The sequence below is a fragment of the Semicossyphus pulcher genome, unplaced genomic scaffold (assembly GCF_022749685.1).
Source record: "Semicossyphus pulcher isolate SPU_LCO1_2020_fin unplaced genomic scaffold, fSemPul1.0.p SCAF_8, whole genome shotgun sequence".
In the NCBI taxonomy this organism is placed as follows: Eukaryota; Metazoa; Chordata; class Actinopteri; order Labriformes; family Labridae; genus Semicossyphus; species Semicossyphus pulcher.
This window is the reverse complement of record NW_027211759.1, coordinates 25,771,786-25,799,254: the sequence shown is the minus strand read 5'-3', so window position 1 is coordinate 25,799,254 and position 27,469 is coordinate 25,771,786. Positions and strand designations below refer to the sequence as shown.

At 38.8% G+C, this 27,469-nt stretch overlaps 1 protein-coding gene across 1 annotated transcript; it reads left to right on the top strand.

Moving 5' to 3' along the window:
• Positions 1 to 2,829: 2,829 nt before the first annotated feature.
• Positions 2,830 to 26,183, top strand: ca5a (carbonic anhydrase Va). Its single transcript, XM_069685916.1, has 7 exons — positions 2,830 to 3,277; positions 8,751 to 8,948; positions 9,801 to 9,919; positions 14,574 to 14,669; positions 14,867 to 14,929; positions 20,215 to 20,373; positions 20,757 to 26,183. Exons 1-7 carry the CDS (start codon positions 3,136 to 3,138, stop codon positions 20,925 to 20,927), a joined length of 948 nt encoding a protein of 315 aa, XP_069542017.1. The 5' UTR covers positions 2,830 to 3,135; the 3' UTR covers positions 20,928 to 26,183.
• The last annotated feature ends 1,286 nt before the right edge of the window (positions 26,184 to 27,469 follow it).

Here is a 27,469-nt window from a genome sequence, read left to right as displayed (position 1 = left end):
TCCCTTTCCTGTATCAACCTGTATTTCTCTTCCACACAACCCACCCCTACTTCACCCAACTCCTTCACGAATCCTCTACTACACCACAAAAGGGAAATAACAAAACACTCTTTGATGCACTATTAACCCCTCTCATTTGAGCCTTCAATTTCTCAAAGACCATCACACTGAAGTGGATCTTTTTCTCTCATTTTTTCCTGTTTTTTCTCTCCTTTTTGTTTTTTGTTTTTTCCTCCGTTTGTTTGTTGTAGCATGCCTACACCTTGGACTAATTTCTCACTCATCATACTGTCTGTAACCAGCACATCTGAGTTACATGCCATGGATGAGTTTGCAGATGTCGTTACTAGGGATGGGTGTCGAGAACCAGTATTTGTTGGTCCCAGTACGTAATTGGTGTCAGTCAAACAGCAGTCAGACACCCGAGTTAAACCCATTCTCTATCACTTAATGAGGGAAAAGGACATAGGAAAAAAACACTGAATGTCAGAGCTATCGCCAAGTTTATTGTAAAAGATTTTCTTCCCTTCACTACAGTGGAGGCCAGTTGATTTAGGCCCTTAACCCCAGTTATCACCCCCCTTCCAGAGGCACATTATCAGACACTTTAATAAAGACATGTCTTTTGCACCAATGGAGAGTAGTATCGATAAGACTTCCAATATGTATCAGTATCAATAAGCAGTACCAATACCAGTATCAATAAAATTCTAACAATACCCATCCCTAGTCTGCACATGAATAAAATCTTTCCTGGTGAGTGCAAAATTCACATTGATCCACCAATGGAGGCATGGTCTCCTTTCCCTGCATGACCACCTTAAGGATAGGTTTCAAAACAACACATCATCCTAAAAGTCCTTGAACCAACTGAATGGGTCAATAGGATGGTGGCAGCAGAAAAGCAATGCATGGCAAGCATGTCTCTAAACCAAAGATTTGAACAAGGTTATTAAACGAGCACACTTAAATTAACCTTACGCAAAAATACCACATCCAAGTGGTCAAGAGTCTGCCTCTTATGTGTCATAGGGGCCAGGTCAGAAAGGGGAGATATTATGGTTCTAAGAGGGCACATTACTGCCATCCATTGGAGTACAAACTCAACAGGGGTCAGTTTCAAAGACAGGGAATACTATAGCGAGGTAATTTTCTATCTGGGTTTGGCTTCTGGCACCCCAAGGCTGACCTCACTGATACCCACTAGCTGCAGGGATAACTGAGGTAACTAGCTGATAGCAGCTACAGCTGAAGCGGTTACTTTAACAAAGCTATCTGTCAATTACAAACAAATTCGTCATAAATTATGTTAGTTGTTTATTTTTAGAAACATAGTGGTTCATCCATTCTGATTTTTTTCAACCTGAAACGGTGAATATATCCTAAATGACAGCCTGAGCTACTGTGCTTAAAACTACATTTATAAAAGTAGGAGACCATTCTGATAAGTGCAGGGTCATGGCTGGACATAGTCAGGTGTGCCAAAAAGGAGTTGTCTCTTTGGGTCATTTTCGCTTTAAGATGCCTATTGCACTTTTAATCAATATTATTATTATCATCATCAAATAAAGCTTTTTTCTGTACATAAACCTTTCTGTGTGGGGAACTTTCTCTGGAGTTGGATACCAGACCAAATACAACAAAGGTGATCTTTTAATTGTTATAATTTTCCAAGAGAAGAGGGGATCTGTAATTTACGGGTTGATAAGTTAGGCTATAAGGAATACATAAGGGATAATGTACAGCAAGATGGTCCACTTGGTGTTGGGATTCCGAATCACCTTGTCAGGGCTCTTTCTGCTCCAATTACCTGCTTGCTTTACATCATCTGGCCTATTCCAAGCCCACTGACAAAACAAATCAATAATTTGTTCCAAAAATGTAGTTTAGCAATATTTTTTACATATAAAAATGTTTTGTGTGTGCAAAAAAAATAGTGTCTGTTAAATTAGAGTTGGACTGTGTCCATAGAAACAGTCAATTATGTAGTCTTTCTAGCTGTTATAATTCATATTTATTTGCAACATGTCCATTAGTGCTGATGTGAGACAAAGTGAACACTGCATAAATCACTGCAGAAACTTAAAGCAGGGTTACTGCCCCATCTTGAAATTGTCTTCAAACACTGCCATAGCCCATACCATGTTGCGCCAATTCATTATTTAGGCTACTCCATGTCTTTCTTCTTCAATCATGTGGCTTTCTCGAGATTTTACACACTTCTTTTGCTTTTTTCTGCAGTTTTTTTCGTTCTTAATTTTTCTTTTCTTTTTTGCAAAAGTGTTGGGGCTCATAGACTTTTTTATGAAAAGAATTGGGCTATTTATATTCTACCAGACGAGGTCCCCTAGTTTCTATGACGAGAACTGTGTCCATTACGATAGTCTTTTATTCACAGCAATGAAGTGTTAAAACAATTACAGATCATAAAATGCTTTAAATGACCATTCAACATCGAGAATTTAAAAGCATGACCAAGTACCTGGTTAAAACATTAACCATCGTTGCAGTCCTGGAAACCAGGGTTAAATTAAATACTAGAATTATGATAATGACCATATTGATATAGAAATACAAATGTCTAAAATACATTTATAATATATATATTTTTAATTCGCATTAAAAATGCCACACATAAATCTGTCTATAGCATAAACTGTTTTTTTTAACCGTCATCTATTGTCAATCCCACACGTGCTATGATTCCACACCGTCATATTAACGCCCCTCATTGTAGGCCACTGATTGGTTAACCTTAACCCCCCCCAACCCCCCGCCGATCCCGTCCTGCAATACTTTGCGAACAGCGGCTTTACCGAACCAGTATCAGGCAGCAAACTAAACGGTAAACGGTTAAAAAGCTATAAAGCTTTAAGAGACACGGTTTCGGTGGCTTTTGCGGTCACATATTGGAAGTATGTGAAGCGAAAGCCTGCCTCTTCCCCCACCTGACGTATAACAGTACAAGAGCAGTTACAGAAAAGCAGCCAGCCGGATAGGTGTCTTTACATGTTCCGTACTGACATCTTACTTTTGAGGAGTGAAAAACACGACGAAAGACGTTACGTCAAACGACGGTGAACCGCTTGTTGTTGGGCTACGATTGCTGCAGCTGGAAACGTAAAATTGATCAACATGGTGGCTTTGTCATCGGTAATACGACCACTGGCTTCCCAGCTTCACCGACAGCTGATCAGAAACGCCAAGAATCATCGGATAATGCCAGACAGGAGATGCAACCTCACGGCGTGTTCAAGTAAATATGTGCTGTCCCAGAGTAAGTGCTTGTGGAAAATGTATCATGGCAGTGAGTGATGTTTATCGTTCTCTAGCGTGTCGACACAGTTACACAATATCTCTATCTTCTAAAGGGACCGCTTTAATCTCAGACATTACAGCAGACAATTGGCAGTGTCTCGGCATGGCTATGTGTTTGTTCCGGGTCTTATAGTAGCTATAAAGAGTCAAACACAACATTTGACTCTGTTCACTTTTGTTGTCATCTGAAGAACATGCAGGGAGATGAGTGGAAAACTCGGACTGGATCTTCCTCGTCACTGGATTTGGATCCAACCCTTCTTTGTTGACTATGTGTTTGAGAATCACTTAAAGCTCATCGTTTTCGTAGTTTTCATATTCATATTTTTATTGTGCATATCCTTTGACAATGTAGATAAGTCTAGACAGTACATAACTTGTTAAAATTCCATATATTAACTGGACAGATATAGGATTCACCTGTAATCATGGTGAAAATTGCATGAAGAGTATTTATTAACTTTCTTTAATACCTTTGGTATGAGTCCATCACTAAAATTTTGTTGTGCTCCTTTGTAAATTTGAGGTAACCAAGCTCGTCTGACGAGTCCCAACAACTTTCTCACCACACCCTTTAAACGAAGCCTTCTTTTGTTCACCATCTCATGTAAACAATAGCCACCAAGAGTCAACATACAGAAAACGTTTTGAAGTGGTAAAATAGTACGGTATTCAGAGCAAACATTAAAATAAGAATAGTTCAGATTTAAGCTAAACAAGGTTATTTTACTGGGTTCTCTCTATCCAATGCTTTCGGATGTCGGAGTTTCCTCACTGGCTGTGTGTTTTTAAAATAAGCCATCTAGATTCTATGAGTCCAAGCACAGCCCTCAGAACTATCACTAGTGGTTGATGACTTGCTTGTACTGAGCATGACCATAGCTTTTGCACTCACTTACTCACTCACATATTCTGCACATCTGTACTGTGTTTTTTTGTACAACAGGTGTACATGTTGTGTTGTTTTTTATATTTTTATTCTCACTGCCTATTTTTTAACTTGTTTTATTCAAGTCTTTAATGTATCTTTATTCTAGTTCTGTTATAATTGTTCTGCACCAAAACACCAGTCAAATTCCTTGTATGTGTAAACTTGGCATTAAACCCCAATTCTGATTCTGAGTGCAAATAGTTAGCTTTCAAAAATGTCTTTTTCTTTAGCGGGATATAAAGAATTCAGTAGGACATAAAGCCAAGCTCTACAAGCCGCCATTACTGCGGTGGCATCTCCCTACAACATCTGCGAGTTTGATTGCAAGCTGTCCTAAGAAATGAATTATTTTCTACTTTTACCGTTACATTCTATGTAACTTTACCTTTGACAACCATGTAAAGAACCTTGTCATACCCATGGAGTTAATCAGCTGCTCTAACAGTCGTGACAAACTTCAACTTTAGGGAAAAAGTGCACAATACACAAGCCTTTACATCATGAAGAGTGCCCCTGTATGAGACCGTGCGTAGATTCACTGGCCGCATAGAGGATTAAGATATGTTTGAGAAGTGAATCAAGTGTATTATAAATATTTTATTATTATTAGCCATCAATTATTATTACACTCATTTTGGTCCTCTCTGAGTGACCTGTAGATGGCATTTTGTTATCCATCGCCAGGTGATTAATGAAAGATGATCTCATATATAAAGTTTCTCTCCTAGTTAGCTATATATAATAAAGTAAGAACTGCATGCAATCATTACAGACCAGTTGCATTAGCAAATAAACAGAAAATATGTGCTTAATTAATATCTATAAAAAAAACATTTGCCAATGTTATTAGTCTGTGATGATTTAATGCAGTTGTTAATTGATTAAGCTAACTAGCTAGTAGAATGATGTTATATTCCACAGAACTTCACACATATGTGGCAGATGGTCAAGTGTTTCTCCATTTCTCCATTACATATTTTGGCTGTTATTGTAACCAATGTCTAGTATGTAAAATTTAAATAATGTTAAGATCACCTGATTAAGGTACCTTCATCAGCAACTGTTTAACATTCTCATTGTCTATGCTGCTGTCGCAGGCATAGTAATGGCGGCTACACTAGATGGAGATAAACACAAATTGGTTGCCTGATTAGTCTATACTCGCAAATTCAACAATCGCACATGTACTTTGTAATACGGCTAAACAATAAATTGTTTAGGCATCGTCATCACTATGGGTGCATGTGAAATAGTCATATGGCAGGACGTGCAATGTCAAACAAATTAATGACTAGCTCCAGTCATGTTAAAAGACATATAAAATGCTCTGCTTGAAATAATAAGTTGTGTCTGATGTTTCTCTGTCTGTCTATTACCTTATGAAATCCTCCCGAGGCATCACCTCCTTCTCCCTCATTAAAAATTCCTGAATCTGCATAGGCCCCGCCCACTATGTAAATGTACAACCGCTCCCTCCGTTGCGAAAAAACAAAACACGTCTCTGCCATCTTTAGGGACAACTTGTTTAAACGTAGCTAGCTTGAAATTTAGAAATTACTAGTAGTAATGTTAATGTAAGTAATCAGTAGTGAGTTTGCAAAAAATTACGATGACAGTTACAGCTGGCTCGCACATCGCAGAAGCGGTTGCCATCGGTTGCAATGATATGCATAGCGTCACCCCATCCATTTACGGGATTGGCTCCCTAGGTTTGTGACGTCTCAAACCCTGCCAATCTGAAAATGCAAAACACAGGCCCAGCCGTGGCGATGACTGCTTATGTTGTCCCTGACATGTCTTGTAGCAAATGAAAAACACCACATGGAACACAAGTTTTTACAAGGTTAAAAACTTGATTTTCACTGGAGGTGGTCTTTAAATGATATCACATAACAAGTGGAGCCTTTCACCAGAGCACACAGTGAACTGACCGCTGTGCCTGCAGAGTCAGTGTATCATTTCTCTGTTAACGTGCATGCAGCACTGCTTGATAATGTTGGCCGGTTGCTCGAGGCAGGCTTTGAGTTACAACCTAAACCTGTATTCGCTCTACCTGTGTTAGAGAGTGGCTGGCTGAGAACTTTTGATTGTATATTTAAGCAATATTACGTGATTTACTGAATATCAGCCTGCGGTCCTGTCCCGAAGATATTCACAGCATTTATACAACAGTTATACAAGCAGCAAATAGTAGTAAAAAGTAATCATAAACGTCAGATTATTATTTTTTGCTCCACCAACTCAAGTAGTTCCACAACTTAACCCGAAACTGGATTTTGTTGCCAAGCAACCCAAACATTCTCCTGCACTATGTCTACGATTACCACAGATCAGCAGTTTTTTATCAGGTACATTTATCTAATGTTTTAATTTATCATGCAACCAGTGAAATGAGTGTCATAAGTTGTGTGAGTCAGAGGATACAGTGTCGGCTGTAATGTTAATTAATTGTATTCAGAACACCTTGCTGCGGTGGAGTGATACACAGAGTGAAAAGTCCCAGTGATGTCTATATCTGTACTCATGGAATGCCTCTTGTCCAATCAGAGTACTTGGTTGGAACTAACTGTTGTATAACAGTGCATAATTAACACTCTATATATGTTAGATGAGTTCCTGTATTTTTTTATATATTACAATATACATTGCAGAAAAAAGCATTACAATGTTTTGAGTCTTCCTGTTGCCTTCGGATGATAGAAAGGCATTCTTTTAAAAAAATTTTTTTTTTTTTACCTGTTATGCTTGTGTTCACTTCTTAATTTTTTTATTTCACAATATTATGGCAGAGCATTTTAGTTGTAAAAAATGAACCCATTTACTAGTATGTGTGAAAGTTACTAATTTATGTGAAAGGTCTCAATAGTTTTTAACTTTCCAGTTGTCTGTGTAAAAGCATTTCACTTGTATGAGAATTTTAGTGTAGTATGGGAATAAGTTTGGTTTCATATGCAGATTTCAAGAACATTTTCAGCTGTGTATACAGGAAATTTTACTAGAATATGTTAAAGCTTTTCAATAGTTTATGTAAAAGGTTTTTACGGTGCTGTATATAGAGAGCATTTTTACGTTGTATGAGCACAGATTACTTTAGTGTGTGAGCTTATAATTTTTCATTTGTCTTGAATGCAGGTGCCTCAGTTTTGTATGGAAAATCATTTAACTTTTTTGTGTTTTTGGTTTTAGCATGGTAACTCAAAAAAATCTCCCTAACGGCCCCTAATGGCTTTGGGCAAGAGAACCACTGCCAGGGGCCACAAATAACATGAAAGGTCCACTCTTGAGCCAGTGTTTGGTTCGAATGTTGTGTACTAATGAGGACACATGGCTGTTCCACTTCTTCTGTAGATTAAAAGGGCTCAGTCTAATGTTACTAATGTTGCTATTGCATTTGTTGAGATAAATCTGCAAATAGATCCTCCTGTCATCTGTAGCAAAATGTGTGGACAAATTGCAGTAGAGTGCAGAAAGGAGCTTTAGTCTTTAACTTAAATCTAACTTGAGGACGTTTCTGAGGAAGTCATTAGCTATATCCTACCTACTAACTTTTATGTGTTCATTACTTGTTCCTCTTATTGGGTTAGAATCAGTTGGCATCTCAGAACTTTTCCTACACACTAGTCAATTTCTGAGTTCAGACATCTGTTTTAGTATAGCATGGGACTGTTTCAAGAGCATTACAGTGTGACACGGTGGCACTGACTATGAGTCAGAATACCCTCTCACTAGCAAAAATTCCCTTGCTTGCAGATATTGTGTCTCAGTGCATAACAAATACGGGCAGGAAACGGAGACGCTGAAGTCTGATGATGATCAAGATACAGGTCATTTCCCTGTTAGACCTGTTCAGCTTGACTCCTAGTTGAAACTTTGAGCCTTGTGCTGAATGAATGGAGAGGAAAACAATAGACAGAGCTGCTTTTGTGCCATTTGTTATCTACACGTGGCTGTTTTTTCTGTAGATCTTGGTCAGGACAAGGGAGAAAAAAACATTTCTTTACTGAGCGCAGTTTCAGGTAATTAAAAGTTAGGTCCGTTGACAGACTTTGGCTTGAGCTGGCTGCTTGACCAGCCACAGTGCTGGTCTTCTTCTCCTGCTGTGAAAGGGAAACTGGGGGCGTGCCAGGACATTCCGTGTGTCACTTTCTGTACAGCCAGCCCACTTCTCTCTTATTTTGTAATTTCCTTTTAAGAAAAAAAGTAAGAGCACAAGAAGGAAGTACTATTGCTCAATTGCTCCTTTTCCATTCAGTTCCCTTCTTACAGCTCAAGGAAGACAGGATTGTATATGTCCTTATAACTTACACTGTGCCGTTTTTAAATTTTCGTATTGAGATAACTTTGATTTTTTTTGTTTCAAAATGGACGATCTAAAAATGCAGGAAGCAGCAGAGTACAACATGAAAAGTAGGTGTTTGCAGTTTTTCAAGTCTTTTGTTTGATCTTTTTAAATTTGACTTTTCTTCTTCTTCTTCTCCTTTTCCTTCCACCTTTTCTACAGTGCATCCCATGTGGCAGGGACCCCTTGCGGTACCTGGAGGTGATTGCCAGTCTCCCATTGACATTGTTGTTCGAAAGAGTGTCTTCGATTCAGAGCTGAAGCCTCTGTTGACCAATTACGACCCGCAGACCTGCCAACAAATCTGGAACAACGGTTACTCCTTTCTGGTCGAGTATGATGACACTACAGACAAGTCCAGTATGTACTCTTTTTTTTAATACTATATAAATGAATAAAAACCCACTAAGCCTTAATTGCCCTTTAAAAATCTAGAGAGTAAAAGTTTCTCATTATTAAGTACTGGATTTGAAGCAATAGTTTTTCTTCTCTTCTCTTTCTCTAAGTCCGCATGTTTTGCAATACATGTTTTGATCTACATAAGAGGATTATCTCCTTGTTCACCCCACCCCCAACCCTAAAGGGGCCCCCTGTCTGTAGGAAAATCCAGTAATCAATGCTGTACTTAAAGCGGCTGATCAAAGCCACAACTATTACATGGATGTAGTGACTGTCATGTGACTTGTGTGTCTGTTTAAATCTCAACAACTACTATATAGTCTATGTTAAAACATTTTGGTACAAGTGCAGAGCAACACCAAAACTCTGTGAAACTTTCCAAAAAGGTGACTGCGAATACTATAACTACAAATTCAGATTCAGTCTTAACATGGATGTTAAAATGGATGATTCAGTTTTATGCTGCTGTATCTCCTCCTTATCTGCAAGCAGTATAACTGGAAATGATAGCGTTTACAGGTGTAATAAAAAGTCACTATAAAAAGTGATTGTTGTCTCCGACTATAATAATTTCTAAATGTTTCTAGGTCAGTTTCACTGCCTACGACCTACGTACGTACTTTTGGGGATCGTCTAATTGTTTTGGAGGAAGCAAATATTGATTTAAAATCAATATTTAAATAACAATACAGTTAGAGATATTATCTCAGCCCTTTGGAGGAAAAACATTTACTTCTTTTAAAAGGATTGTGAAATCTTTTGAAGCTGAAGTATGATGTGCTGATCTACATGTCTGTTTACTCTCTGGTGCAGCACTAAAAGGGGGCCCACTGCAAGACAAATTCAGGCTGTGTCAGTTCCACTTTCACTGGGGTGAGAGCAATGCCTGGGGGTCAGAGCACACCTTGGACAGGAAGCTGTTCCCTGCAGAGGTACTGTTTATGTGCTATAACATGCATTCACCAACTCAGATTGATAGAAGATAACACTTTAACCTGCACTGACATAGGACTGTTCTTCCTATCTCTTTCCATTAATGGTATTTTAACAAGACAAGGTCAAAACCTAGTACATGGCTGACTGCATCAGGTCAATGTGCGCTTTTGTGGGCAATGTGTTACAATGACTGTCCTTATGAGGCTGATGACAACATGTTGAAAAGCAGGTGCGTGGTGACGTAGGTGAGGACAGCGGAGGAGCAGCCCCGCCTACTCCCCAAACAAAGTATCCAGAGCCATATAGACAGAGAGTCGCGTCAGTGGAGGTCCAATATGCTCAATGATGTGATGTCGCAACTCTCTCTCTCTACGGCTCTGAAAGTATTGTCACTCACTCACTCCGTCAGTCACAAACAGACCCATATGTAGGGCTGAACCCCGGCGGTCAGCCAAAAATGTTGATGTGTGTACACAACAAATGCGTTGAATGTACACAAAGACAATTCCAACTGACTACCTTTGTGGTGTTTCAAGCCATGCTACTTTGGCAAGTCAACTATTGAGCTAAACCCAGCAACAGCTTGGTTGCCATTAAAGCAAGCCATTAGTGTTAGAGAGAAACAGATTTGGAACTAGGAACTGCTTTATGCAGTGTATCTACCCTTTGTATTACCTTGTATGTTTGTTTTGGAGATGTGAAGAAATTCAGCTCAGGGTATAAACCCTGTTAACCTAAAAAAGCAAGCCAAGCACCATCAAGCAAGCTAGAGGCAGCTCCACTCACAGACCCTCCTTACATCCTGTGTCCATATTGTTCCTCCTGTATTGCTTTGTGTACAATGACACAGCTGAAATACATGTGCGGATATTTAACTGACCAAATGAGAGTTGACTCGGTCGTCTTGACTGATTGCCATTAGGACTTGTCGATATGGCTCCTATATCATCATATAGGATTTTTCAACCCTGTGTGAATTAAATACTTGACAAATAGAAAATACTGAGTTTTTTCTTATTGTACTGAGTCATGCAGGGCTTTCCACTAACACATGGAGTATTCAGTCAGTTGGCTGTAAAAGCCCAGATTTGGTTTCTTCTGGCACATTTTCAAGGAGATTTAGGCCTTTTGTACATTTTAGCCCACTCTGTGCCCACCCAGTCAGTGTTCCCGTTTGGATCTTTTAATACATGACAACATAGAAAAGAATGCTACTACTGTACAAGCTGTAATATGTACAAGCTGTATTATGCCTAGACTCTCTTCTTACTTACAGGTTTTTAATCTGCCAGTTTAACCCATTCCGTGTATGTTGTTTATTTTTTAAATCAGTGAATAGCGAAGCTGCCTGTTTTATTACTCTATATATGGCTATGCTACAAATGTCAATTAGATGGTAATCTGCAAGTAAAATAGAGGAAAATCATTCCGTCATAAGGTGGATGGATTATCTCGGCAAAGGAGAAGTGCTCACTAACACAGATTTAGACACATTTGTGAACAATATTTGAGAGAAATAGGCCTTTTGTGTACATAGAAAAAGCCTTCGATCTTTGAGTTCAGCTCATGAAAAATGGGAGCAAAAACAAAAGTGTGTTTATATTTTTGTTCAGTGTATCAAACACTAAAGTCTGATCTCAACAAAATGCTCTCATTGCTCTCAGCTGAGCGTGCCCGCCTCCCCACCCTCTTGTTCAAGCAGAACAGGAAAAGCAAGTCACAAGTTGTTTGTCAAAACTATATGTCATCAAAATAATATGAAATGTCTATTGTATGTGTTGTTCTATAACGTCTCTATTGTGATGTCACAAAACCAGCAGCCGAACTGCTTAACGGCAATTTTTACGTCATGTTGATCACGCAAGTCGGCTGCTGGTTTTGTGACGTCACGATAGAAGCGATATAGAAAAACACATATAATAGACATTTCATATTATTTTGGTGATATATATCATCATATTGCCCAGCTCTAATTGCCATACTATCAGACCATCCAGTCGAGGCAGATGGCTGTTCAACGTGAGTCTGGTTCTGCTTGAGGTTTCTGCCTACTAAAAGGCCATTTTTGCCACAGTGCCGAATGTTGCTAAGTAGTATGGTTTACTCTTTTTGTCTTGAGATGACTTTGTTCATGGTTTGGTGCTATGCAAATACAAATTGATTGACATAAGAACAACATAGTGCTATGCAATATCTTTATTAATGTTAGAAACAGATGGTACAGAGTTAGACTGAGTTAGCCTGGCATACTAAGCTGCACTGTACCCTCCCTTTGTTATTGATTGACAAGAGGCTGGATTAAATTTATTTCTAAACACAGTAGGCAATGAAAAAATAGAAACAGAAAGAGAATGAAATTACTTTCAGTTACTTTTCACATGATCAAAAGGTTCCCTTTGGTATTTTAAGACAGGAAAAATGAGAGAAAACAAACATCACACTAGCCTTGTTGAAACTGTGCACATTTCTTTTCTATTTACATGTTCCTGAGGGTATTGTGTCATGTACATCAATTTTGGTGCAGAGCAGGCTTTATTATGCAATGTGTATATTCTGCTATTTGTATAGCTGGTATGAGTCATACTGCCAGATTCTTTAATGCAGCTGTGTTTCTCCATCCAGCCATCAAATACAGTCTATTCAAACATGGGTGGCTTTCTATTTGTCTCTTGGTTGGGGAAATTTAAAACCAGTAATGTTTTCCAGGCTCATGTTGAACCTCAGAACATCTATTTTTATGTTGTTCCTGTGACTTAAGCACACTTAGGGCCTGCCTGATCAGACAGACAAGTTTAGCAGGCTTTAAAACGCCGCACTGCACTACCTTTTTTGTTGAAGGCAATGATGTTGGGTGCTTTTCTGCTTTGAGTTGAAGTTTTTTGAACTCGAGGTGCTCAGAGCGTTTCCTCAAAAACACGAGGCACACAGAGTGAAAAAACGCGAGCCGCTCTACAACGCAAAAGCAGTGCTCAAAAATGGGATGATCAGAGTGCGTTTTACAACTGGGGGCGGTTTTTTTGTAGTTGTTTTCAATGAGAGGGGCGCTTTTTGCGCACTGCTTTTGCATTGTAGAGCGTCTCGCGTTTTTCCACTATGTGTGCCTCGTGTTTTTGAGGTAACACTCTGAGCACCTCGAGTTCAACTTGTTCTCCTTCTTCTTTCGCATTAAAGATGCTTTTTCCAATGTAGTTTCCCATTTAGTTTCTTGTATGTCTTCTTGAATATCCAGTTTCTATGCCTCTAACCTGTCAGTAGTGGACTCCTTATCATATGACATGAAAGCTGTATAAAATAAAGGAATTTGTTTCTTCCCATGTAGGTTTTTCTGGGATGTAGTGTGTCTGACATAGTTGATCAAACTTGAGAAGGCTGACATTCATATAAAGGTCCTCTATTTCCAGGACCCCTTTGTTTTAAAAAGAATTACATCATCAGCATATAAGGATATTGTATGTACCTGTTCTCCTATCTAGATGCCTGACAGGCATCTATGTGTTCTTATTGCCATAGCCAGTGGTTCTATAGCCAGTATAAATAACTTCAGTGACAGGGGGCATCCCTGTCAAGTAGAACGCTCCGAGATGACTTTGCTGTTTGTTATTACACTGGATTCTGGTTTTGTGTATAAAATCTGAATCCATTTAAGGACGTTCTTTCCAAATCCAAATTTAGGTAACTAGGGATGTGCATTTAGAATTTCTTTTTGACCATTTAACCAACACCCTTAACGGTTAATAACCGGTTAACCGGCAAGATTCAAATGTACTTTTTTGGATTGGATAAAAGTCTGGGACCAATGCAATCCTCGCATGTGATATTGCATTGTGCCTGTACCACCACTGTATGAGACAATGTGCCCTCATGGTATGCCTCTATAGTTAAAAATGCTCACGTTGTTCTTTCCAATCACAATTTTCTGCACACTGGTATCCCATGGCATACAGCAGGTGCCCTTTTTTTTGCCCCCGCCCCTCAAACTGCCTGAGTACACTACTGTATATAAGTGTTCGTTAAATTCTCTAGGACTCTTATTTATTTCACAGGTCTGTTAGGCTTCCTGAAGAGGTTATTATACTGTTAATAGCTCTATCAGATTGTTTTTAATTTTTTAAATTTTCCATGCTAGGAGTTTTGCCGATTTTTTTCTCCTTGATTTTAATTAGATCAGCCACATTCAACTTTTTTTAGCAAAGTTCTCTATGTGAATACTAAAAGAGATAGCAGCATGGTAGCTTATTACTATACTATTGTACCAGCAGCTTCTAATCTTTGATTGAATTCTAAACATATCAGTCGTATGTGCAATAACTTTGCAGCTTGTACCAAAATGTAGGCTCAATCACGCAGAGTAATTCACACACTCTCCTCCGCGATTTTGTGCCGACCAACCTCTACTGATAATCAAGCCAGATTTTTGCTTTATCAAATATTGAGCCCACAGTGCTTGAAAATCTTTAACTGTGAACAGTGTAGTAAACCAATATCCCAAAGTCTCTTTTAACAATTCGGTAATCTTCATTTAAAAATGTCAAAATCATGGTAGACGTGTTAAATATAAATTAGATTTTCAGAATTGTTTGAATTTGAGTGAATTTGAGTTTGAAACACACACAGACTCACCATGCCTGTATGCTGTGTGTGTGTTCCCAGCTCCACCTGGTCCACTGGAATTCCGACAAGTACAGTTTGTTTGAGGAGGCAGTGATGGAGGAAAATGGATTGGCTGTAATAGGAGTCTTCCTTAAGGTATACCAGAAACACAAAGCAATTACTACAACATTTACAGAAGGCATTGATTTCTTAACACAGACATAATTTGGTGTACCATGTTGTGCAATGACATGACACACATGCAGATAATGCTGTATAGCTTACTTGGTATGTGCTCTGTACAGGCTTTAGACTGTGATTACTATCCATATTCATGTATTTTCCTTGTGCAGGTTGGAAAGAGACATGAAGGGCTGCAGAAACTGGTTGATGCTCTCCCAGCTATCAGACACAAGGTTGGTTTTACTACATGCACACGCCACATTGTTGCTTTTTTAAACTGAAGGGGTGATCTCTGTTTGTCCAGTGAACAAATATGTTGGCCCTTATGAAGTTCATCCTAAATCTGTCAATGAATGATAACAGCAGTTTACTAAAGGCTAGACACTGACACCATCTGGTGGTTTAGTAGATACACTACAGGACTGGTTAGATTGTCTTTATCTATCTATACATTTTTTTTTAGAAATCAAATTCTGAGCTGATGATTCTTTAACCAAATTTCTGTTACCAAAGAGACAGACCGCAATGCATCATACTTTCATTAAAATGGCTCCTAGGAAAAAAGAAACAATCTGCACTAAAGACTAAAAATAATCGTGTTGTTAGTAAAAAAGCTGTCATAGAATTATTTTTCCACACTATGTCTACGAGAGAGGAATGACCAACTCATTAATGTCTGTCTGTCTCAATGTCTTCTTCTTGTTTTCTTGGAGAAATTATCCCACTGCATGGCCAGATTTACATACTTTGATATTTCCAACAGATCACAAAGGAAGAGCATCAGTTACATAACAAAGATCAAGAGCAGGCTTTGCATATATTAGCCAAAAATCAGTGTCCCAGTTTTTCCCATTCTCCGTACAGATGCCTCATGTCTTATTGTGTCCTTCTACTTTTGTCTTTGGTATCTGTGTATATGTGAAATTAATTAAAAACATTTTTACAGAACATAGACAGCAAAAGAAAAATGCTTGGGATAGAAATGGTGTCATCAAGTAGTTTGTGCCGCAGAGCGCATTCCGATTCCATAATTTCCAATCATGTGGTATCCTCCGGGGCTGAGAAATTAAGCCAATGTGCAACTGCCCCAAACTGTAGTTCATGAAGGGACCACTTAAGGCAAGCTCCAAAGGCAACTTAATCCCCACTTTGCCCCACTAGCTGTCTGATAGACAGGATGTCAGCTATTTCAATCACTAAACTTGTTGGAGCCTTATGGTGATTGCAAATACTGTTCAAGTTAAAGTGCTTGCTGTGCAATTTATTGTACTGACAAGCCGTCCAAGAAATAGAGCTAATACTATTTCGTTTATATGTTCGCTGTAATAATCACGTATCAGTCTGCACTCACACTACTTGGCTTCTTAGCTCGTTCAGTGTTTGTCATACATTAACTTATTTGTGGCAGCCAGTGCACAAGATCCAGGAATGCTGTTAGCATTTCCCCACTGAGAAAAAAGCTATATATGAATATAAATGACTATATAGTGTAGCTTTGATGACTTTGAAATCTAGTAACCAGCATGGAGTTGACAAACAAATGGGTGGCTTGTCCCTCATTTTTTATGTCTATAAAACTCTCTGCAATGTCTGCAGCACATGTAGCAGAGCATGACAGCTGAGATAATGTTAAATATTAACATTAATATTAAGAAGAAACTTAGAAGATAATTCTTTGTTTTAAAAAAGTAGACCTCTAAGCCCCTTGCGTAGTCATAAGAGAAAACACTCACGATAACAAAGGTCTATTTTTTATTCCAGCCTAGACATTTAGTCTTTTTGACTGCCATATCAGTAATCAGTGATTTTTTTCTCCTCTTAAAATCTATATCAGACAAACACTAACAACTGAGCTAAAAAGAACAGGACAATTAGACTGTAAGTGCTGATAATAAAGCATTTAACCAAAACCAAACACTATTAACAAAGCTTGAGGAAATGAAAAAAACATCTCTAAACAACCAAACACAACCCCTCAATGTTGTAGTGTGGACTTGAGAGGTTCCAATTGGACATCTCCTGGATTCAACAAATGGGTTTCAGTATCTTTTGCTCAGGCCTGAAAATATGTTCCCCATACAGCAACAACCAGCAGTTGCACTCTCTGGACACTCAAGAAAACCAAATCAAGCACTTAATGCGGACTTAAAGGCCCTGGAAACTCGGCTTCAAATAGCAAAAATGCATATATTATATCAGAGTTGAGTGTGTCATAAAGCATTCACAAAAATCTGAGTGAAAATAAATGTTCAGAACCACTAGAAAATCTTCTTGAAAAATGGCTCTTTTGGCTGTTCAGACCATTTCTCAGGACTGTGTAGGCGTGGCAGATCCTGTGCTTATTGACACTGCCGGGATCCGCCTGTCTGCATTCTCATGGCAACTGTCTAGCCAGCAATGGTGTGTGTTTCCTCTTTTTTTCAGCAGCAGGGTAGAGGGCGTTGTACCACCCAGGTGTGTGCACATGTGCACATCATATCAAAACTATTGCTGTCAGGTGATTAAAAAAATGAATCTAATTAATTACAGGCTTTGTAATCAATTGATTTCAATTAATCTCATATATCAATGATTTCTGTGAGAAGCACATCACATGTAGACTTACCCTCTTTCTAGATGGTTATTTCTTACTTCCACACTTTAATTGTCTTTCTTCTTCACCTCATTAAGTTTTTACTACTACTAACTACTTTAATCTGATCACTTTGCTTCAGTCCCCCAACACACCTGAACGTGGGACGTTATTAATGACGTAGCAATCAAAACGATCAATTTTTACCAAATGATCACCTTTTATAAGCTTTATAAACCATGACAATCAATGAGTTTACAGTAGGGACGTACGGAGTTAGACAGACAATATCTCCTCATTTCAGTATAATATCGTGCAGCTCGCTGGAGGGAGATCACCAGGGAGCTGAAAGTTTGATACTGAGCGCACAGCTGATATGGGCACGTGGATTGTTTACATTGTGTATTAGAACTGCATATGTATGCCGATGTCAGCGATGCGGAGCGGACCCTCTTTTGCCGTTAGAAGTAAACAGGTTCCGCTGTTTATGTAGTTGCCAAGTCTTCCTCAATGAGGAGAGGATGGACAATCGTTGATTGCTGTGAATGCTGAAGGCATTCTGTGAATGCTGAAGGCATTCTGTGAATGCATTCTGTGAATGCTGAAGGCATTCTGTGAATTCATGGAATTCTTTATTACTCTACTATTTTATTATTTCGCCACGTTTTTTCCCACCCCTTACACATTTGTTATCTGATTCAAACCATTCAAACATCAAAACATTTGGTGTGCTATGACTTTTCTCATTCATACCATTCATCATTTCGGAGATATTCCCGTTTTTCCCGGACATTTTGCCCATTCAAACTAATGGTGGAATGTTAAACAATTCAACATTTTCAACCTTTTTCAGCATATTTCAACCTTTTTCAAGACTTCACGGCTCATTCATACATTTATTCAGAAACTCAATTCTACTTTCTACACACGTCTTTCAGCTTTCTTCAGGTCATTTCAACCTTTTCATACCATTCATACTTTTTTCACAGTCACCTTTCAAAGCACATAAAGTTTCAGTAAAATGTTCAACATCAGAGTGCAGGATTTCAAATTCAGAGGGGAAAGGCTGCTGAAAAATAAATTGGACGCCTTCCAAACAAATTGCAACAGTGCACGCTATAAGCATCAAAACGTAGGTAATCTTGTGCTGCTTCTCTTAAATGGGTTATCAAAAATGTACGCTTTTGCCAGTAGATGCCTCAATGTCACAGAAACTTGACCAACTGCCCCATCTGCTCTAATGTTAAACATTTCTGGAGAACTCCAAATGCATGCCCTTTTGTAATTCACCGCCATGGCCACATTTTTAGCAGTAGAGACATAAAATTAATATGACTGCTTCCTCCGAGTCCTGTGGTGGCTTGATTTGATTTGTGTGTTGATAGCATTTACAGTCTTGGCACTATGGCAGGAGTTGTTTTCACCTGAAATCTCAGTTAAAATCAACTGCCCAGCCAAGGAGTCACACAGCTGTTATGAATTAACCATCACCACGGCAACAGCTAGATTCAGCGGGAGGTCACTTGAGTTCATTTGGAGCTCAGCTGACACACATACACACACAGGATATTTGAACACTCTCTCAAATTTTTGAAGGCTGGTCTTCCATTTTAAACTCCTCCATCGTCCTCATCACCTCCTCAGTCATCTTCCTCACCTCCAGACTGACTCTCATCACCTCTAAACTAACCTTTATTACCTTCTCAGTCATTTTCATCATTTCATCCTTCTACTCCCTCTTAAGACATGAAACATGTCCATTCAGTTTAGCCTCAGCTGTTCAGCATACAAAGAATTATTCAACATCTGTCATTCAACACACAGCAATTCAGTCAGCTTTAGCTTCTTTCAACCTCTTTCATACATTGCTTATATTCATTCAACATTCAAGCACAGCATCATCAGTTTAGCGTCAGCTCTTCAACAACAAATGCCACATCTTTCATACTTTTAATTCATTCAAATTTCATGCACAGCATTAGCTGGAGCAGTTGCAGACAGCATTAGCAGATTAGCGTAAACTTTTCAGCAGACAGCATTCACACTGCAATTTCCTCAGAAATTGCATTTTCTAGTTTGAAGTGGAAATCTCCAAAGAGTCATTTAATTACAACTTCTGAAGCAGCGGCTGCAACAATTCACTAAATGTATGTAGCGAAACACTGCTGCTTCTCCAAGTCTGCCGCATTTAGAACATAAAAGAATGACACGTTGTCATCTCAAATGGTAGATGTGCAACCGGGGACAGCACACATAGGCATGATGGGGAAAACGGCGATCGTTGGGTAGGTAATTGCAACAGTTATGTGCAGAGACGTTCAGAGTATGTGGACAGGGGTTAGCTCAGACTCAGAGAGAAAGATTGATCGCCAGCCGAGAAGTGTTATTGCACCTGTGAGGGCGGGGCAACTGCTGTTGATACATGTGACAAATATCATACATAACCACGCCCAATTCAACCCCAGCGTCAGGGAAGTTAACAAAGAAAGAACAATAACAATAAATAAGAAAGAGCAATAACTTGAGTTTGTATTAAAACTAATTTCTAAAACCTTAAAGATGCTTACTAGTATGTACATAAGACCCTAAATTACACAGTTAGAAGGATTTTGTGGATTTGAGTTTATAGGGGCTTTAAGACAAACTTAATTGTGACTATACAGAAGTTCAGTAAATGTGCGCTACCAAAAGAAACTAATGTACTGCCAACGATACTAGATAAATTGTGTATGCTGTATGAAACGAAGGTTTTGTGTCAACATTTCACTGATTGCTGAAGTGTGTGCCTTGTGAGTGTGTTGTGTGAGGTCAAAAACTAACAGTATAAGCCACAAAGAGAAAGTAATTCTAGGTTAGAGACATTAATATGAGCTGTGTGGCGGTAGGTGCGACCATCACAGCCTTCTTACACACTTACTAATGACAATGTTTTTCATGTGTCTGTAGGACAGTATAGTGGAGTTTACCAGATTTGACCCTGCCTGTCTTTTACCCACCAACACTGATGACTACTGGACATACCATGGTTCCCTGACAACACCCCCTCTGACGGAGTCTGTCACCTGGATTGTGATGAAGCAGCACATAGAAGTCAGCCATGACCAGGTATGTTTGTGCGTTTAGCCAAATATTACTTTGCAAGGAGATTGTCAAGGTTTGTAACAACTAGTCCAACAACCTGTTGCCCTTTAGATTCAAACATAGCCCTCTCTTAAGTGTTCCTTTCAGTATCAACTGTGCTTTCAAACAGTAATTAAAAACTACTTCAAGAAGCTACGTAATAATCATATTTTAGTAGCAACACCTTATTGCAGCAAGCCTACTCAAACTATTTTACAATGTTGAAAGTTTCACTGAGCTGAACTTGCATGACGGCATATTTGACATCAAGAAATGCAAATAGAATTACTCAGGGGATGAAATGAACCAAACGTGAATTTTTTTTCATAAGCCTGTTTAAGAGCCTTTATCTCCTTTGCCCACTTCAGCTGGCAGTCTTTCGGAGCCTTCTTTTTACTTCAGCCGAGGAGGAAATACAGAAGAGTATGGTGAACAACTTCCGTGTGCAACAGCCTCTCTGCGGTCGCACCGTCCGCTCTTCCTTCACTCCCTTCCTACAGGGAGCACCATCAGCTGAAGGGGACAAGCACAACCACTGATGCTGCTGGACCCAGTACACACATCCTCTCACAAAGTAATATGCATTATGACCAGGCAGTGACAGTACAAGCACTACCTTTTAATGTGTAATCAAACAGGTTCAATATGTATTTGGTTACTGACTTTAAACTTTTCTGAGTTCTGACTTAAGTTTCATGTACGTACAATGTATCTCAAACAAGCGGGTAAGAGGAAACAGTCATACCGAGTATTAGGGTTACAGATGACTATAAAAACTAAGAAAGGATTATCTTTAAACAAACATGCTCAATGACAGATATTAAGCCTGAAAAAGGGAGTAATTAGCTACACTAACGTTAGCAACACTAACAGCTATGAAGGAAGGCTGATGCTCTGTTTTGAACATGAAAAGTAATATGAAAAATCAATGTCTGTGGTTCAAGAGTATAAGATCAGGTTCATTGGTAAGTCTTAAAGATAGTCCTTTCACTGTAGGATACATTTGGTGAAATAAAAACAGTTGGAAAATCAACACATTACATAAAATAAGCACAGCAGAAATGTCAGATAACATTGTGTTTAACTGTACAACTTTGAACGTTACAGTTATGGCCTTCAGTTGGAGGGATGAATCAGAGTTTGGACTTGACTTCAAGAACTTCAAACCTACTTCAATCAGTAATAATTTAAGTCTTCAAACAGACTTGATTTATAACTGATGCCACTGTATGACCTACAAAAGCAAACAAGGCCACCAGGTATAAGATTGATTATTTATATAGTTATATTTAATGCCTGTTACTGCTGCCACCGGATTGGTGTCAGTTGAAGCAATTTACAGTGTGCAGACCAGAAGTGCCTTTTCTTTCTTTAAAAACAAAAAATCATTTTCTGTGAAATTTAAAATTACAGAATTTTACAGAAAAGGATTCACAGCTCGTGGTACATTTGACAGTTAAAAGAAAGCAGAGTGAGACTTTTTGTGAGAAACCCCTACAGAAGTATAGGACAAGGTCAGCAGTGAGATAAGACATACTGTTTTGTCCAAAGTCGACACAAACCAAAAGTTCATCGCAGTTGCTTTAACTCAGTAATCCAATAACTTTTTCATCACTTAGCCTTAATCCTCTTCCATACACATCAACATTTGTAGCAGAACACATGTTAAATAATTAAGTTTCCTCTAAGTTTCCTTAGGAACTTCAGGGGGGGCTAGTGAACTGTTTTACATGAAGGATGTTGGTATACTACAATTCATTGTTAGAACCATTGTTTAAAAAAAACAAAACAAGTTATGAAGTCAGAAGAGAATCAAAAGTAAATTCACCACTTTAATTTTAGAGAATGCCGTTTTTTTCTGTTTTAATAACACCCTTACCGAGCTCCATATTTTTTTTGTCATTTTCCCACATTTTAAGTTGTTGAATACTTAGGTTTCTGGGTAATTGAGGTTTTTATTTTCTTTAGATTATGGTTTGATTGACAAAGACCAATAGCCAATAAGGCATGGTTGCTGTGGGAAAAATATGTAGTTTTACTGTTTAATAGACATGAATAATATTTATTATACGTTGACCTTTCATTCAGTTACTGTAGATGACCTTGTACTGCCGCAGAGTTTAGAAGAGAACTGAGATGCAGGTATAACTCAGCAGCACTGTTTGCTGGCCAAAGTTGGTGCTACAGCTGACTCTGCTCTGACTTCAACTAATAACAGCAGTTTCACAGCACGCCGAGCAGTGTGCGTCAGTCGTGGAACTTCTTGATTTTCATTTTGCAGAGCATGTTACAGGTTGGGGCAGTAACCGCTGCACTCGGCTAATTTAAGCATGAACACCACTGTATAGGCAGCAACAGTACAGCGATTCAGCCATCACAACCTGCTGCTAGTTAACTGCAGAAAGCTTTTTTAACAAAATAGAGATTTTAACAGAATGGAGCTTCATCCAAGGGGTGTGTCTCTTGAGTGGAACACATTTTGTATTTGATATCATCAAGTGTTTTTAATTTTAATTCCTGTATTGTTGGTTGTAGGGGTATCAGTCATTTATACATTAATTAATGCGAATGTAATGTTAGTAGAATGTATGTTTTCTTAATCTGTTACAAATACATTATTCACTCTACAGTACCTCTGACATTCAGAAACCATTGTTGCTTACAGCATGTGACATTCAAACATTCAACACATACAGTAGGGTTTTAGAGTAGCTTTGCTGAGCCTAGGTTTTTACTACTTCGCTAAAAAAAGTCGAGGCTCAGCAAGTATTCATGATAATCCTCACCTCATTTATCTTTTTTGTATAGAGTAAATGGAGTCATCAGAGCTTACGCATTACACCGCTGTGTTTTACCCAATGAGTTCAGGAACCTAGGATAGAAATCATGCAAACCTGGAAATGTCAGGACTCTCTACGGCTGTTTAAATGAGGACTTTGTCGTAAGGGAGCTGCTGTCTTCATTAGTCTGTCTGGTTAAGTTGGTTTGTCTCACATTTGTCTGTTCTCCCATTTTTGTGGATGAAGACTGAGATTAATCAAAGTATCATGATAGGACAAACTAAATTTCCCTGTTTAGTGTTGGGAAAGGGCTTATAAACGTATAAATTGTTGTGCTGTGATTTAAAATATTCTCATCTCAAACACTTTATTATTATTTTTTTTTTTTTTACAACATGCACAAGGGATGTTCCCATGAATTGCTGTAGCAGACCCATTTAAAATTGTAGAGAACATTTCCTCAGGGAGCTGGCTAGACAGGCAACAGAATGGGACCAACTGATGATACCAACAGTCTCCTATATAATCTCTTCTGACCTGCTGTGTCTAGAAGATATGATTATATTAGTTTCAATATATAGAGCAAATGTGTAATGCAACCTCATATTCAGCATTTCTGTCATTGGTCTTTCTGGATAAAAAAAGCATGCTCCTGGGCTTCACTTTCCATATTGTAAGACATCTGCTAATGCACTTTCTGTGCCTTCTCCAGAGCTTGCATGGCTAATCACAGTATGGTAAATCAAGCATTCCTCTGTTTTCAATCTAACAAGGCTGCAGACTTTGTCCAGATAAGGATTTTGTAAGTAGGGGCAAGGATATGCAACTTTACATCATCTAAAGAAATATTTTAGTCAGCTTCTCTAACAGTTTGGGTGCACTTGCTGAATCTAACTCTGAAGCACCATTAAAAAAGAGGTTGAAGGAAAAGATTGGGGGGGGGAGCAGATAAAAGTGTCTCAGACATGTCGGATTTCAAGTTTTTCACTTTTCATATCAAAGAAAGTAAAAGAGAGTCTTGCCACATTATCCACAATTGAAACCTTCCCCCAGCGACGTACAGTTGAGCTGAAGCAGGTCATGGTTTTCTGTATAATTTCTGCGTTGCAATGCAACTGTCCAAACTTGCCTTCGGCCTATTCGAAACAGCAATTTGCCCCTCATGTATGGATGCTTACACGAGGCATACACACCTTGCTCCATTTCCCAAGTATGCTGCCTTGTTGAGGCTTAGCATGAAGTCAAACTCTAAATGCAGTTGCTGAATATGTGTGTAAATATTAAATGCTTAGTGATGCACAGTGAACTTGTTATAAAGGCTGCTGATTTACGAGATAAACACTTGAGGGGGCCCCAGGAGTGTAATGGCAGATTTAATTTTTTTTTACCCAGTATGGAATTGAATGAATTTGAGAATGTTGCATGGTTCCTTTTTTTCCTTTACAAATGATGCATTACAGAATTTATGTTCAGTGTATTGTGCTAATATGGAAACAAGGGACACAGTTCTGCCTTGATCTTGAACAGCTCTTTTTTATTGATCTCATTAAACTGTGCACCATGATCTGCCTTAATGTTCAAAGCATTTTCAAGTTACCTTTTCTGCCTTTTTTTCTTTTAAACTTTGAATGCAATGGATATCAATATATTCCAGTACAAATGTTTGGTTTTTGGGGATTGTTTGCTCTGTTCTGTCAATGCTGGGGTCTCTAATTTCAGAAATCGATTAAAGGTGGTATGTGATGTTTTCTGAATCAAAGTTATGTCTGTTTTTTTCCATCTGGTCTTTTCTGTCTGCCTTTCTCTACATGAATGTGTTACAAAATGCTGTCATCATGCTGTATTTTCTCCATGATGTTTTACGCTCTTCGCACACCTTGCGCTCTGTAGCTCGTTGTGATGTTTTGGCAGGTGTATGTTGCAGCCCATATTTTAGCTATTTATTTTTCCAGACAGCAGCTGACATTCCTGCCCTGCAGGGGTTCAATGGGCCCCTCTCCCCTCTGAGTATGCTTAGCTCTACCTTGAATGGTAAATGGTAATGGTAAATGGACTGTACTTATATAGCGCTTTTCTAGTCACTGATGGCAGAGGCTGCTACCTAAAGTGCCCAATTGTCAATCAGTTATCATATTCAAACCCGTTGGCTATGCCACCGGGAGCAATTTATGGTTCAGTGTCTTGCCCAAGGACACTTCGACATGTAGCCTGAGGGAGCTGGGGGTTGAACGATTGACCTTCCGATTGAAAGACGACCGACTCTACCACTGAGCCACAGACCTTGAAGGCTCCTTTTAGGTCCAGCTGTGCAACCAGAAAGCATTTTGCTCCCAGAGATGCCTGTACCTTGGGGAAAATGATGAAAAGAACCCAACAGCATCCTGTGATGTAGATGTAAAGCTCATTTTAAAGAAACTGACATTTTGATAGATTACAAGAAACCTCAAACGGTAGAAAACACCAAACTGAATTCTGCAACCTTCAAAGGTGATGATAAACTATCTTTCCAAGAACTATAGACATTCCATCGAATCCCATCCCAACCCATCTCACCCAACTCCCTCTTTAAGCATTAACCAGGGCTGGAACAAGTTAGAAAATAAACAGTTGGCCACTGCCTCAGTCACATTCCCCACCCTATCCCTATGATACCTTTGAAGACCCAGGACAGAGAGGGGATGTTTGACCCCACCCAGATGCCTGGGATCCTGAGGATGGGTTGTTTACACTGTATTAAAGACTGTTACCATGGCCGGGTGTGATGCTGGTCTCAACCTGATTTAAACGGAAGACATGGCGATTAAAGCCGACCTCTGGGGCTGTTTATTGTGCTTAGCTGCAGGGAAGCGGGGCCTGAGTGTACAGGGACACACCAGCCAGTCTCTACTGGTCTTCCCTCAATTGTATGTATGAACAGACCGACTGGAGACATCGAAGCTTTGAACTGTACAATGCCTGTGACTCTTATTAAATGTGACTAACACTTGCTGTCCTGTAATATCAATAAACAGTGTTGACCAGATCACACAAGTATTGTAATGGCTGTTTTTTTTCAACCGCAGCAGGTTTCAAATTCTCCAAACTTATTCTTAACAGATTTCCTGAAACAGGTCCTCTTTATATAAGAATAAATCCCTTATTTGTCAACACATATAAAAAGTAAGATTTTATCCAGTGGAATGATCACATGATAACCCGTTTGATTCCACACTTCCCTAGAGGTTAATAATAAAATGTTTTTTGTTTGTCTTACTGAAAGTCAAAAGAACAACAGTGATGGCTGATTATCAAAACAGTTAAAATTGTACGTCATGTTAGTGTTTTCTAAAAAAAACTTGAGTTTGTCAACATCCAAGTGTGTTCTTTAGTCCGCACCACAGTGACCTTGTGTTCTGCCCTTCAGTGCAGCAGAGACATGAAAATAAGTTGAAGAAAGGAGGCTTTAATTAGAAAACTTGTTTTCCTGCTGTCTGTCTGTTCTCTGTTTGAGGGGAATCATTTTGAAAGCAGCTTTCCATACAAGTAGATATGTAAACATGAACATACAATGAGGCCCTTTTCCTCTGAACTCAAAGCCAGCAGCTCTTCCTCCTTATCTTCTTCCTGTTTTACTTATCTCTGTGCTCTTCAGCCTCTCTGATGTAATTGTTTGGTGCTTTAGATATTTTAGACAATGGACGTACTTCTATGTGATCCTTCTCCTGCCTCTCCCTGTCTAAACTGGGTTGTTTAATTCAGTTGTGTGTGCACCTCATTTCACAATGTCATGTTCAAACACTGCGCTATATTTCACAAAATTAGTGTTGTACCGTCTACACATTTAGTTACTCCTGACAAAATAGTACAATGCAATGTAATTTTCAAACTACATTTTTTTTTTACACTTTTTAGTATATAACAAAAAAGAAATACTTATAAGTATTGATGGAGTAACGCTTAAAACATAGTTATTTGAGAAATTGTTATTAAGGAAATATACGTAGCTTAGGACAACTTATTCTCAGCAGCCTCAAAATCATCCCGACCATAGACAACAGGGAACTCTCTTATGAAAGCACGGCAAACACTGTGACAGGTATATTAAAAGTACTTGTTTCTTTAAGTCCTAAACATAGGCAACAACAAGTCTTCACATACTTTGATTGAAATGTTGTGGACGATGTTTGTTGAATAGATTGTCTTGAAGTTTGATGATTTCAGTGGTCAGCCTACGTGCAGATTTACTGTAAGAGCTGCTGGAAACAGTGGATGTTACTACAACTGCCAGGAGAACATGACCTCTCCCACACCACAGTGTCACG